Source organism: Mustela nigripes, chromosome 3 (genome assembly GCF_022355385.1).
Source record: "Mustela nigripes isolate SB6536 chromosome 3, MUSNIG.SB6536, whole genome shotgun sequence".
Taxonomy (NCBI): domain Eukaryota; kingdom Metazoa; phylum Chordata; class Mammalia; order Carnivora; family Mustelidae; genus Mustela; species Mustela nigripes.
Genome location: NC_081559.1, coordinates 43,371,945 through 43,385,823, shown reverse-complemented (window position 1 = coordinate 43,385,823; position 13,879 = coordinate 43,371,945). Strand labels below are relative to the sequence as shown.

At 46.3% G+C, this 13,879-nt stretch overlaps 1 protein-coding gene across 1 annotated transcript in view; it reads left to right on the top strand.

The window, feature by feature from the left end:
- Positions 1 to 13,879, top strand: part of COL6A3 (collagen type VI alpha 3 chain) — an 81,321-nt gene that overhangs the window by 12,738 nt on the left and 54,704 nt on the right. The window contains exons 2-5 of the mRNA XM_059393781.1: positions 313 to 433; positions 1,929 to 2,546; positions 7,575 to 8,177; positions 11,908 to 12,492. Coding sequence (XP_059249764.1) covers positions 343 to 433; positions 1,929 to 2,546; positions 7,575 to 8,177; positions 11,908 to 12,492 — 1,897 coding nt within the window. The 5' untranslated portion in view covers positions 313 to 342. The remainder of the gene's footprint in view (positions 1 to 312; positions 434 to 1,928; positions 2,547 to 7,574; positions 8,178 to 11,907; positions 12,493 to 13,879) is intronic.

Sequence of the window (13,879 nt, the reverse complement as noted above, 5' to 3'; positions counted from 1 at the left end):
CTAATCTACACAACTAAGCTGGGTGTCACAGACCTACCATCCTTTGTGCCCACAAATACCTTTACTCTTGATTCCTTTTGCCATTTGTTTGGTGACTTGATAACCAACTCAGTCTGAGAGGAAACAAAGTTTAATTGCCCCCCCCCCCCCCGGACCTTTTTTTAAAGCTATGGCCAAAGGGATATAATCATTAGATTCAAAGATTCTCATGTATTGTTTAGTCAAAGCTACGTTTCATAAGATGGATAAATCCTAGTTTGTAATCTGAGTGTCGAAACTGATCACTTTGCTTTGCCCTATTTTCTCGTTTAGGTTCTCACTTGGTGCTTAGACACATTCAAAATGAGGAAACATCGACATTTGCCCTTGGTGGCCATGTTTTGTCTCTTTCTCTCAGGCTTTTCTCTTACCCGTGCCCAACAGCAGCAAGCAGGTAAGATCCAGAAACATTTCTTACTTTTATTCAAAGGAATATGTTCTCTGATTGTAGATCTGAGACCTCACAAGCTTGAGATAGAACCTAGACATGGTTTGAAGAGATGGTGAAACCCTTTGTTTTCAGGTGTTCATTCAGGCTATAGACCTTTCCAGATGCTCTGTATCAGGGAGAGATGGCTTATTTTTATGAAAACTTAGGTTGGATAACCTGGAGTTGGTTTACAGGTGGTTTGTCTTTACACTGGTTGTGAGCAGAAAGTTTGTTTCACAAATATTTTACCAAATATAGAGGTGTTCCACCTTTCTGGCACTGGTTTGGTCTCACAGCACATAAAACCAGGGCAAGACAATGATTGAAAATAAACATTTTTCTTAAAAACAGAACACACAGATCACCCCCTCTCTATCATTATGGGCACATAAAGACATTTTTCATCTAGAATCACCCTATCTTGAAAAAGTCAGTTTCTCAAAACCATTTTAAAAAATAGATCCGAGTTAAGTCTCTTAAGAAGTTGCTTGCAGAGTTTTAGAAAATTGAGAAATGCTTCATGCAGTATTAGCTTGTAGGGATGGGGAGATGGGCTTGGGTCTTCCTCTTCTTTGCCTGGAAAGTTGGGAGTTGGGCAGGGATCCTCCCACAAGGTTCCGTGATCCTTAGAGGGCAGAGAGCTGAGTACCGCCTCAAGGAAAGGGGGACATTCCTTGGGGCATCAGGGCAGCCTGAGGTAAGTAGAGTCTAGGAGCTGGCTGTGTGCGGCCAGCCTGGCCCACAGCGCAGAAGGGCACTCTTTGGCACCCCACAGCCTGACACCCTGAGCCTCCTGCTTCTATCTTTCAGAGAGGACTGGATTCATCTTTGAAAAAGATAGATAACGTCTCACATCTCAAAGGCTTTTCTGGCCCTGAGAAATATATAGTCACTGGTTAGAGTACCTTTCTTCATGTTAAAAAAACAGAAAAACGAGATGCTGCTTTTTTCTACAGTGACACAAGTCTTCACTGAAGGAAGACCTCTTTATTACATTTCTTCTTCTCACAAATTACTCAAAGCATTGGAGACTAGTTGATGTAAAGTGGTGGGAGTTTTCACGGTTCTTTCTTCTTGAGGCCCAGTCTCAGAGCCCAAACTGAAGGATGAACTCATAAAATGCTGGTGGGCGATCTCTGATGAGATAGCCTTCTGGTCTCATCAGGTGGGTTTTGGGGCTCAAGCTGTCACAAAGAATCATGCCTGAGTTAAAAGACACTCCAGGGAATGCTCCCGCCCCCCTCCCCACCATTTTCTGGAGCCTGCCACTGGCTCCCATATAGGGTTCATTGCATATGGAACATGGGCTAGTGAGGGGCCACCAGCTGCAGTCAAGTCCCCGCACCCAGGTAAGTCAGCGAGCTCCCTCAGAGAGCGCCCAGTTCAAGTGCAGACAGAGTAGGAAGGAAGGCTTTGCGCTGAACAGGAGAAAAATCTAAACCAATGTCTTTTTTTAAAGATGTCAAAAATGGTGCTGCTGCCGATATAATATTTCTAGTGGATTCCTCTTGGAGCACTGGAAAGGAACATTTCCGACTTGTTCGAGAGTTTCTGTATGATGTTATAGAATCTTTAGCTGTGGGAGACAGTGATTTCCGTTTTGCTCTGGTCCAGTTCAACGGCAACCCACATACTGAGTTCCTGTTAAATACGTACCGTACTAAGCAAGAAGTCCTCTCCCACATTTCCAACATGTCCTATATTGGGGGAAGCAATGAGACTGGAAAAGGATTAGAATACGTAATGCAGAATCACCTTACTGAGGCTGCTGGAAGCCGGGCCCGTGATGGAGTCCCTCAGGTTATCGTAGTGTTAACCGATGGACACTCGGACGACGGCCTTGCTCTGCCCTCAGTGGAACTTAAGTCTGCTGATGTTAACGTGTTTGCCATTGGAGTTGAGGAAGCAGATGAAGGAGCGTTAAAAGAAATAGCAAGCGAACCGCTCAATCTGCATGTTTTCAACCTAGAGAATTTTACCTCACTTCATGACATAGTAGGAAACTTAGTGTCCTGTGTGCAGTCATCCGTGGCTCCAGAAGGGGCTGGAGGCACAGAGACCCTTAAAGACATCACAGGTAATGGCAACATGGCCAAGCTGCTGCCTGCCTTGCTGTTCTTTGGAGATAAGCTTGGCAACCGCTGGCATTCGAGCAACACTGTGGCTAGTGGCGGGTGGGTGGGACTGGGAAGAGATGGCTCTTCACCGGTCTAAAAACAAAGGTTTGACCATGCTCTATAGTGTCCTTCTGAAATAGAGCTCTCACCTACCTCAAGCAGTTTAATATGAACTCAATAAAACCCCCATCTGCCATTACGATCCCACAGGAGGTCCTTCAACCATTCCTAGCAAAGGCAGCTTCCATGCGGTGGGTCAGGCATTTAACAAAGATCCCTCGCACCTGTTACCTGAACAGAGAGCCCATTTCCTGGAAAGAGGGCTCCCTGCTGGATGGCCATGGCAGAGCTTGCAGAAAGAGAGTGAAAGAGAGGCAAGGGGACCTTCTTGTCAGTCAGCTCCTGCAATGGCCCACACAGGGGTCCTGCTTTGGGGAAGATGGGGGGGAAGATGGGGACAGTGGTGTGGACTAGGATGGGGAGGAGCCCTAGAGAGGCAGCCGGGTGTGTAATCTGGGGAACGCTACCACTGTGGATGGAGGGAGACTGAGAGCTAATTGTGGGGGTAGGTAGTGTCCAGTGAAGCTCACAGGCCCATGTGGCCCTCATGTGTGTAAGGTACAGTGGGCAGAGGGCCTTGGGGGACCTGTGAGGCTGCCATTCAGGAGGGTTAGTCACAGAGACGTTACAGTCTCTGGAGATGAGCCCAGGGTGTGTGGTGTGGACATAGGTTGAGCATGATGGGAGGGAATCTCTGAGGAAGGTCGGAGAGATCACTTGGGTGCCCTGAGGAGGAGGAGGAGGAAGTGGATGACTCTTTGAAGGAGGTGTGAGTGGGGAGCTGCCTGGGCAGGCTCCACACCACACCCGGGAAGCCACCATGGGAGCAAGATCCATGGCCATGGCTTCTCCTAAATTTCCAAGGTGGTTGCCACCCAGGGGTTCAGAGATAAGAGGCAGGAGTCTGGGTGACTGGCGGAGAGTCCATCTCTTATTAATTCCACACACGGGGTGGAGCAGGGAGAAGAAAGAGTTGAGATTCTGAGGCATAAATTGGGCAATCTAAAAGGTCACATGGGAGGGGCTGGTGGAAAGGGGCATGAGGGGCATGAAGAGTCTGGAGAAAGGTAGAGCTTTCTGGATTGTGGTGAGGATAATGGGGGAATACAGATTCAGAAAGCAAAGACTGGGGAAGAAGTTGACTAGATGTCAGGAGAAGGAACCGGTCATCTCAGGCAGAGCTTGGAGGAGAAAGGGTTCCAGAACTAATCAACCCCAAGTTGTTTCAGAGAGTGGTCTTCCCTAGGGGTCCCATGATCTTAGTTGTGACAGGGGTGGGAAGGCTGACACCCCTGCCAGCAGGTCTACCTCTGACAGAGGAGTGAGTGATGGCTTCCATCATATATGTTTAACCCTGGAAGGTGTCCTCTCCTATGTGTGACATGCCTGTCATAACAGACGTGTTGATCCTGCAAGATTATAGGAGATGGATCTGGGACTCCCCAGAGCATCCCAAACCAAACACTCTGGGCCACAGGAATATGACACGTGGGTTTTTGTGATGACCTATCCCAGTCTCTACAATGTTCTCAGTGTCAGTAATTCACCAACAATCACATTTCTGAATGGTGCAATAAGAACTAATCTGTGTCCAAACAGTGAAGTGATCAGTAGAGAAATGGGACATCTTTTCTTGAGTGCTGGCTTGGCTGACTCAGGAAAAAGAGGGGATGAGTTTGCCTTACCTTTAACCATTCTATCAGTGAACGAGGAAGAGCCTGTCCCTAGAGTCTGTTTCCACACAGATGATAAAACCTTTGTTTTTATGCCTAGAAAGCATCTCTGTCTTCTAGTGTCCAAGCCACTAGCAGCTCCAGGGTGGAATATTAATCCGTTTATGTTGTCTTTTCTGATTAACTTCACTCTGCAATTCCTCCAGTATCACAGCCCACTGCATGTTCCATAGCCAAAAGTAAAATAATAATCATTCTCTGCTTATGGTTTTTAAGAAAGGTTGCCAGAGGGCAGTATAGAGATTGCTAGTAAGTTAGGGCCATTTCTTCCCATCACCTGTATGTGTACGAAATGTTAATGGTCCCCACTGTTCTAAATGAACTCTGCTCAAGTCATCGGTCTCTGAAGGTTGCGTTTTTAAAAATCTCTTTGTCATTCTTTTGTGAAGGAATTTCACTAAGATACAAAAGGTCTGCACTGAAGCAAAACCGATAAGTGGTCTGTATTCAGCAAGGATTTCAGTGTCAGCCTTCTTTTCTTTGCCAGATATCGTTTTAAAGCACTCACAAAGTCCAACTACAGTTTTTCAGATTTACATAGGAAATATGTATGTGATCTTTTTTACTTTTCTTAAAAAGAGGAAGCATCCCACGAGCTCAGGAAGGCACTGAGCCCACACAAATGTGCTCAGGGAAAGAGTGTTTCCAGCAGTGTTAAAGGAGCCTGATGTTTCCATGGACATTGTGAAATGTCTCTGTAGAAAATGCCAGAGAGGGTGTGATACACAAGCTGTTAAAGCAGAGAACCAGGCAACCTCCTATTTTTAAGTTTATTACACTGGGTTATCCTTAAGAGTTGGTATTGGTCATTGGTATGGCTTGTTGTATACAAAAACCCATAGCTCTTGTGCTCGTCTGAGGCTTTGGTTCTCCTGGATAACACAGCATGCCCTTGTTCGTTCCATCATTGTGTGCATCAGAGGACAATGTTGTTTTTTCAGTGATGACAAATTATCCAACATGTTTCTATGACCTGCTGCCATCCGGCCTTTAGGAAGAGAAAAGTTTAAGGATTCTCCCACAGGGCTTCTCTTCTTTATGTACTCCTGAAATTGCAACCACAAAATAATAATGCGATAAATTAATTAAAAAGTAGTAAACAAATAAAGAATGTGCCATTTTGTGTTTTAGGTGTTGTTTTTCTCTTCTTGACCCTAGGCTCACAGCTAATCCTTCTTTTAAATGACCTGGCATGTGGAGTCAGTGGCCAATCTTCCATCATCTTTCTGGGGCGTTGATTCAGGCCTGGGAAATGTTGAGGAATATGGTGGTGTGATGGACAGAGCGTCTGGCTCTAGTGATGCTGTGGGCCATTTCTGAGGCCCTGCATCCCCCCAGAGATCCCTCAGGAATCTTAAGTTTCGGCTAAAGAGTAGCAAATGCTTTGGCGTTCTTAGCAAAGCCCCACTCTCATTTAATACTTGGGTGTGATGTTTATTAAAAATATGAGAAGCAAATTAAAATTACTGTGTCAAAAATACTGTAGTAAATTATTCCTCTCATTAGAGCTCATAGTTACAAGTTAATATCTTCCCCTATGCAAGGAATTCATTTGCAAAAATGTCAAGGATTTTGTGGAAGGGAGGGAAGAATAAGCTGTTTTGATTCTAGCAATCCCTGGCTTGGCATACACTGTGAGGGAATTTGGGGAAGAACATAATTGTTCTATAGCAAAATTCTTCCATTTTATGAGATTGGATTTGTATCCTATTTCTATAGTGAAAATGAAAGCAATTTTGCTGGCCTAAGGAAATTTTCATTTTAAACATAAAATATTCACTGTTGTTAAAAAAGCCAGAATGACTAGTCATAGTGTTGTGATTATATCCTAAATACAGCCTCCTAAAATCTCAGAATATAAATATCACATATGCTCCCAAAGAATCCTTTCCTGTTCCTGACATGCACTTATTAAAAAACATTTACCAGACTAATTTGGCTTTTCCACTAATTTTGAATCAGTCTGATATAAATGTTCTAGCCAAACGTTTGAAATATTCTGCTCAGGCCTCCAAATTATTGATTGGCCTTGTAAAATCCCCATTCTCTCTAATGGGATAGGAGTGTGTAACTTGCCATTATGGAGAGAAAAGAGGCCTAGGTCTCCATTTTTATGTCCATCTGTATAACCCCATAGCTAATTCTGATTCAGGGTTTATTAGAGGCTCATGGTCTCACTAGGCAGTCAGTGTAGGATGTCATAAAAATAAGGTTGGATAATTATGTCATGACTGGTTTCATATCACTCTGCTTAACATTGTTCTGCATTATGTGATTGAATATAGAGGCAATAGCAAAAACACACGAACAAGACATCTAACCTAATCCCAGGCCCACATATGAGTTCCATGCAACTAAATGTCATATGAAAAAGGAAAAGACCTTGATACAAAGAGCATTGGGTGTTACGTACAACTGACAATTTACTGGACTCTACATCTGAAACTAATGATATACTAGATGTTAACTAATTGTATTTAAATAGAATAGGTTATTAAAAAAAGAAAAGATCAAAACAAACATCTGTAAGAGTGTTTTTAAGATGAGAACTCTAAGAGTAGCTTGAGTTCTTCCTTTCAAATTTATAGAGTCACGTACCTGCGCCATTTTGGTTTTTATAGAAAAGAGAAGAAACTATTGCTCAAAGAATTGTCTAACATGCTGGGATGCTAAGTCACCAAACCCTGAATTTGAGATTCTGTTTCCTAGCTGTGGATTTGGATGAAGAAATTTCCTAAGATCGCTTGGGGATTATAAAAGAAATGTCCAAAACTTAGAAATCATGTTTGGACTTCTGTTAACAGCACGCACTCCCTTATCTTCTCCTGTGGGTATGGTAATGCACAATTCCATGCAACAACATCTCCCTCCAAATTCTGTAGAAGTTTCTAGAATATATACCCATGATTTCTCAGACAAATGAATATGATGTTTTGAAGTGTAACTGCAGAGTTGGTGCAAATGCAAATTTGGTATAAATGTCCCATTTTTAACCATAGTTCTTAAGAAGTTGCCTCTTATCCATTCAGAATGCAGAACTGAAACAGAATTTCACATTCCTTAATCAACATGTGTTTTGTGTGTCCATATTTCGTGTTTCTTATTGGTTTCCAAAGAAACATGTCAGAACACTGAACGATGCATGTGGTCACTTGTTCTAACGCTTTCACATTTTTGCATTTCTCTCTTTTAAAGCACAAGACTCTGCTGACATTATTTTCCTTATTGACGGATCAAACAACACCGGAAGTGTCCATTTTGCAGTCATTCGCAACTTCCTTGTAAATCTCCTTGAGAGACTCTCAGTCGGAGCTCAGCAGATCCGAGTGGGGGTGGTCCAGTATAGTGATGAGCCCAGAACCGTGTTCTCCTTGGACACCTACTCCACCAAGGCCCAGGTTCTGGACGCAGTGAAAGCTCTTGCGTTCATTGGCGGGGAGCTGGCCAATGTCGGCCTTGCCCTTGATTTCGTGGTGGAGAACCACTTCACCCGGGCAGGGGGCAGCCGAGTGGAGGAAGGGGTTCCCCAGGTGCTGGTCCTCATAAGTTCTGGGCCTTCTAGTGACGAGATCCGCGACGGGGTGGTAGCACTGAAGCAGGCTAGCGTGTTCTCGTTTGGCCTCGGAGCCCAGGCCGCCTCCAGGGCCGAGCTTCAGCACATAGCTACCAATGACAACTTGGTGTTTACTGTCCCGGAATTCCGTAGCTTTGGGGACCTCCAGGAGCAATTACTGCCGTACATTGTTGGCGTGGCCCAAAGGCACATTGTCTTACAACCGCCAACCATTGTCACAGAAGGTACGTATGCTCTTCTCGCCATCCGTGGGGGAATGGGGGGTTTTGTGTGTTGGTTTTCGTAGAAGCAAGGCAGGCTCCTATGGAATGATTCACCTCAGGAGAACCTGTAAGTACCCACAGCAGAGTCCTTCTGCCATGTGCTGACTCTTGGATGTAATGTCTGTGATTGCTGCAGTGTGGGAAAAAAAACACGAGATCTGGGGGTGAGCGGGGAGCTCGTGTTGACATATGCATTGTCAAGGAAGTGTGCTTTGAAGGTGAATTCTAGAGAGCTGTTACTCTGAGGCTGTCGAGCATCATTGTACTGTTTACTTACAATCCAGTCATCTGAAAAATGGATCTCAGGGGCTCATGACAATTCTGAGAAAACTGGTCTCGGACAATGGCATTGCCTTGAAGTCGGCATGTTAAGAGGTGTGCTCGTAGGTAGGTGTGGGATGACCCACAGGGTCCTCTCTGTGGTGGGTATCGAGGACCTCTCTTCTGAAGGTAAGCAACAACACAGATCCCTTGGTGGGATATTCAGGAGATGCTGTTTGCCTGGGCTTGTCCAATTTCTGACTGGTTCTTTGGAGTGCAAAATCATGACATACCTTCAAATGGGGGGCCTTTGGCATAAGACCCCAGCCAGAAACATTTCTGAACATGAAACCAATCCCATTACCTAACACATACACATGTAACAAATGTGGGAGGTGAGAATGTGTTTTCAAATGTAAAGAGTACAGCTGTGCGAGGCTGTGGCAGAGAAGTTTCAGGCAGATCCTCTAGTACCGAGTTCCCTTAGCTGGTGATCTCATCTATCTGCCAGAGATCACCCGTGGTATTCTGCAAAACTACTGGGTAGGGAAAACCAGAGTTGATGCCCAATTTCATCCTGAAAATCCCCTTAATGTTTCTAGACATCCCTCTGATTGGAGGTTTCTCTAGATTTGCACACTTTTGGAAACAAACAGATGGTTTCCATAGGTCTTGTCCACATTGAGGAAACACCACAGCTGTAGCTGGGAGAACTGGCCTTTGGTCCTGGGTCTTATGGTAACCAGCTGTGTGATTCTGGACAGGCTGCAGAACCTCCCTGGGAGGTTTATTGAGTTTTATATTTGTTTATTGAATTTATGGCCAGGGAGCTATGGATGAAGACATTTATGTTCCAGGAGAAGCTTCATGTTTTTCTTCTTCACAAGCAGCACACTGCTCTCATTTCAGTTCTCCTAAGCTAGGGGGTTAGCTCCTCACTCACAGACAGCATCTTTATGACTACTTTGTGAATATTCAACAAAGATCCTTGGCTCTCTGGTGTGAGCTGGGCACCAGAAACACAGTGGTGGTGGACAAGAGAGACGTGGCCACTGACCCGTTCCAGGATAGTATTCCAAGTGTGAGAAGGTAGATGAGGGCAGCCTGGGGCTGTGAGGGGGAAGAAAAGGGGGAGAGAGCTTCAGATGGGATGGCCAGGGATTGCGGGTTAGAGAAGCTGCAGGATAGAAAGGGGACAGTGGAGGGACAATGCTCCAGGTGCATTTCCCTGCAACACCAAGGAGCATGTCCTCTTTCCAGAACTGTTGGAAGGTAGTGGGACTGGAGCTCACTTAATCCACGGAAGGTTGGAGCTTAGGGACCCCCCTCCAGTGGCTCTGTTTTCTCAGGGATCTGTGCGGTGAGATGAGGCGTGGGTGTGGGCCAGATTAGAGCCTAGAGCAGAGAATGAAAGTGGTCCTTCCAGAGGTTGGGAGAGGAAGGCTTCCAGGAGAGCACTGGTCATCGTGAGCTGGTGTAGTTGACCTCGCAGGTGGGCTGTGGAGCAGGGTGAGCAGATCTGGGGCCTGGCATGGCGGAGGCAGGTGGAGCATGCATGAGCAACAGGCAGAGGCCAGGCCGAGGTGGGGTGGGTGGCAATCTCCAGAAACAGTAAGGGCAGGTGGGGCACAAGATACAGTTGCAGGGTGGGGGTGGGGGGCGGCGTGGGAGGACAGGCCTTACTGCGGGCTAGGGTCCTGAGTCGCTGAGGGCGGGCAGAGTTGGGTGGAGATAAGACAGCTCAGAGAAGTGACAGGAGGGATCTGGACATTTGCTGACAGCATTGGGGCACTACCAGGGAAGCCAGCCCAGTTGTGGGCTCCTGAGGTCTGGGGGGATGTGTGGCAACCTGGGGGTGGGCTGGTGGCAGTCACTGTAGGAGGTGCGGGCAGAAGCCTGCTGATTAGCAGGACCTTAGGTTCATCTCCCAGCAAGGGTATTTCAAACCCAGTCCCAGCAGAAGATAGCTGTGTTTGGGTTGTCATCACAAGTCAGGAAGGAGATGTCACTTACTGGAGGTGGAGGGGACCTGCCACTCAGCCAGCGGAGGGAGTCAGCCTGGTGATCTGGGATGAGAGCTGATCTGTCTTTCTATTCATCTATGCTATGTGTTATATACATACATGTATGTACCTACAGGGAATGCAGGAAACTCTGCATTTATGGTCTTGGGGTCAACTTCTACGTCAGAGGTGAGAGACGAGTGTGTGTGTGAGTGCATGCATCTGAGCAGGCTCACTCCCCGTGTGTTCATGGAACGCACACGTGTGGTTAACACTCTGTACACAGGTACTTACATCTATCTTCTGTGTGTGTGCAGCAGGGAGGAGGAGGCAGGGCTGTGCCACACTCATGGTCTTACACACACACACGTGCACACACACACACACACACACACACTTAATGAGAATTCCACATGTCTGCACATCTCTGTGAATCATTTAAGGACTTGGGACTCATCGTCTACCCCACAAGCCACGGCCAACGCAATGGTCCCTGCATGCTTGTCCCTGAGTGTTTTGTGTCCATGTGTGCATTTACGTGTTCTCCCTGAAAGGGGAGAGTTTGGACGGATAATAATAGAGTCAAATGTCAAGACATATAACCCACGTCCTTCTAAGTCTTGGAAGCCCCAGCAAGTGTCTGGATTGGGTGTAGTGCCTGACCTGATTCTTTGTGCCTATGGCTCAGCCTGGCTGTTGTGTGTCCCTGCGGCAGGCAGACCCAAGTTTATAGTTGCGAGGCGGTGACCTCACCCAAATGCTTTTGCTCTGCAGTTTTTCACAGTCCTAACACGAAACTCAGCCCCTTACCAACACAGGTCTCTCACTTGGACACCCTTCTGTGCCACTTGCTGACTTTGACATCGATTTCTTTTCCATAAGTTTTATGATGTCAAGTGCTTGGTTTTCCTTTGCCTGAAAAACTCAGGCATGGAGAATAGAGTGGAAGGGAATGGGATGTTTACGCTCTGTCACCTTGATGGTAGATGATCGTGATGTCACGGTGGTGAAACAAAGGACCCCCTCAGTAGGCACTGATGCTCCTTTACTCTATTAAGCTGCAGCTTCATTCTGGGCTCTCAAATCTAACCTACAGACTTTTGGCAGAAAAGAGCTTCCTGGCTTTTTTTACTGATGATGTGCTAAGCAGGTGGTGACTAAAACTTAATTTGTTTTTGTGCAACGATTTTGTAAAAAGTTCTAGGAGTGGGTGGGGATGGGGTATTAGGCCAACCTGCCACCCCAGAGGGAGGATGCAGCTGACAGTAATGTGTGTGTTCTGACAGATTCTCCTGGGGCTCCCACTGACTTCACACTGGCCAGAGCAAACGGGAGTACCCTCCGAGTCGAGTTAGTTGTCTAGAGAGTCATAGTTGCATGTGATAGATAAGGCCATTCTACTCACTTTATAATGTTGCTACCTACAGTCATTGAAGTCAACAAGAGAGACATAGTTTTCCTGGTGGATGGCTCATCCGCACTGGGACTGGCCAACTTCAATGCAATCCGCGACTTCATTGCCAAAGTCATCCAGAGGCTGGAAATCGGACAGGATCTTATCCAAGTGGCAGTGGCTCAGTATGCCGACACTGTGAGGCCAGAGTTTTATTTCAATAGCTACCCCAATAAAAGGGAAGTCATTACCGCCGTGCGGAGAATGAAACCCATGGAAGGCTCGGTCCTGTACACGGGCTCCGCTCTGGACTTTGTTCGCAACAACCTGTTCACTAGTTCGGCTGGCTACCGGGCCGCCGAGGGGGTCCCTAAGCTTCTGGTGCTGATTACAGGCGGTAAGTCCCTAGATGAAATCAGTCAGCCTGCCCAGGAGCTGAAGAAAAGCAGCATCATGTCCTTTGCCATTGGGAACAAGGCGGCGGATCAGGCTGAGCTGGAAGAGATTGCTTTTGATTCCTCCCTGGTGTTCATCCCTGCTGAGTTCCGAGCTGCCCCTTTGCAGGGCGTGCTGCCTGGCTTGCTGGCGCCTCTCAGGACCCTCTCTGGAACCTCTGAAGGTATGGTGGGGAGGAAGTCAGACTCACGGCAGGGTGGGTCTGCAGGCAGAGCCTTTGAGAAACCAACCAACCAACCAAACCAACCAACCAACCAACCAACCAACGAACCAAATTTGATTTGTGCTCAGCTGAGAGACAGGTCTTAAATGATGGAAACAAGAGCCATAACCAAGATTTATTTCAGGCTTCTTTTTACCCTGAGTTGGGGATTGTGTGACTTGAATGCCATAGGATACAATTGTAGGTCCTAAAATGTCATCATATAAGAATTGTATGACTTTATGTGTCATCAAACAGAAATCATATGGCGGAAACTGTAGGGCCGGGGGCCAACTGTCCTTCTAGCTTCTGGCTTAGGAGGTCACTTGTAGTTGTTACCTCTTGTCAGATCCCAGGATCTGTCTCAACTGGTGACTCCTGTCCAGCCTGCTTCTGCCACCACCAAGATGTGGTTTGGCTCTTGCTTTCCTGAGCTCACAGTCCCCACTCAGTGGCCCAGCCCCCAGCAGGGCACAAGGTTAACCCTCTCTCCTTTCTCTGAGGGATTTCCCTTCAGTCCATGAATGGGCATGAAGATAAAAGCCTAGTGGTTTCTAAAATCATTTAATAGGATTATCAGTGAAAAGTTATTTTCAAAGACACAGTAATAGTCTGTGAGCTCACACACTGGTTGGGTGCAGTTCGCCGTCCTTAACGAAGATGAATATCACGGGAGCAAGCTTTTCTGCCTCACAACTTCACCACTGGAAGACTGTCAGATGCATGACCCATATATTGCATGATGCTTGCTTTCTCCTCAGGCTCTTTGCTCTTCTGAAAGTCTCTCTCTCTTCCTTCCTTCAGGCTTCCAGTCCACACTCTCAGAGCCAAAGCCATTTAATACACACAGGAAAAAATTAGTTGTCAGGTTGAAATTTTAGTGAGACACCAGGGAAGAGATGGAAGAGTTTTTTTTTTTTTTTTTTTTTTTTTTTAAAGGCATGTATTCCTAAGCGTGCTGCTACAAATTCTGTAATTTGGGAACTGTTCTTTTGAATCTTCATTTGCTTATCTTCAGCCAAGCATGCCAAATAGTCTTTTTTGCATCCTAACATGTTTCCATGATCCTATTTTCTCCGTCTGGAGGAATTCCCAAGGGCACCCCATGGGATTATTGCCAGGCAATGCCGTGACTCCCAGCAGAAGGGAACCAAGAAAGAATGACAAAGGGGTCATCCTAAGAATACTTCAAGAGGAGAACAGCACAGTTTTATTATTTTTTTCCCTAGCCTTCAGGAATTCGTCTTCTCAGGTGACTTGGGCTAATACTTCTAACCTATCTGTAAGTGGAGCTCTCTCTGCAAATGTGTAGAGGGGAACCCTAGGGGACCGGGTGTTCCCCATGTAA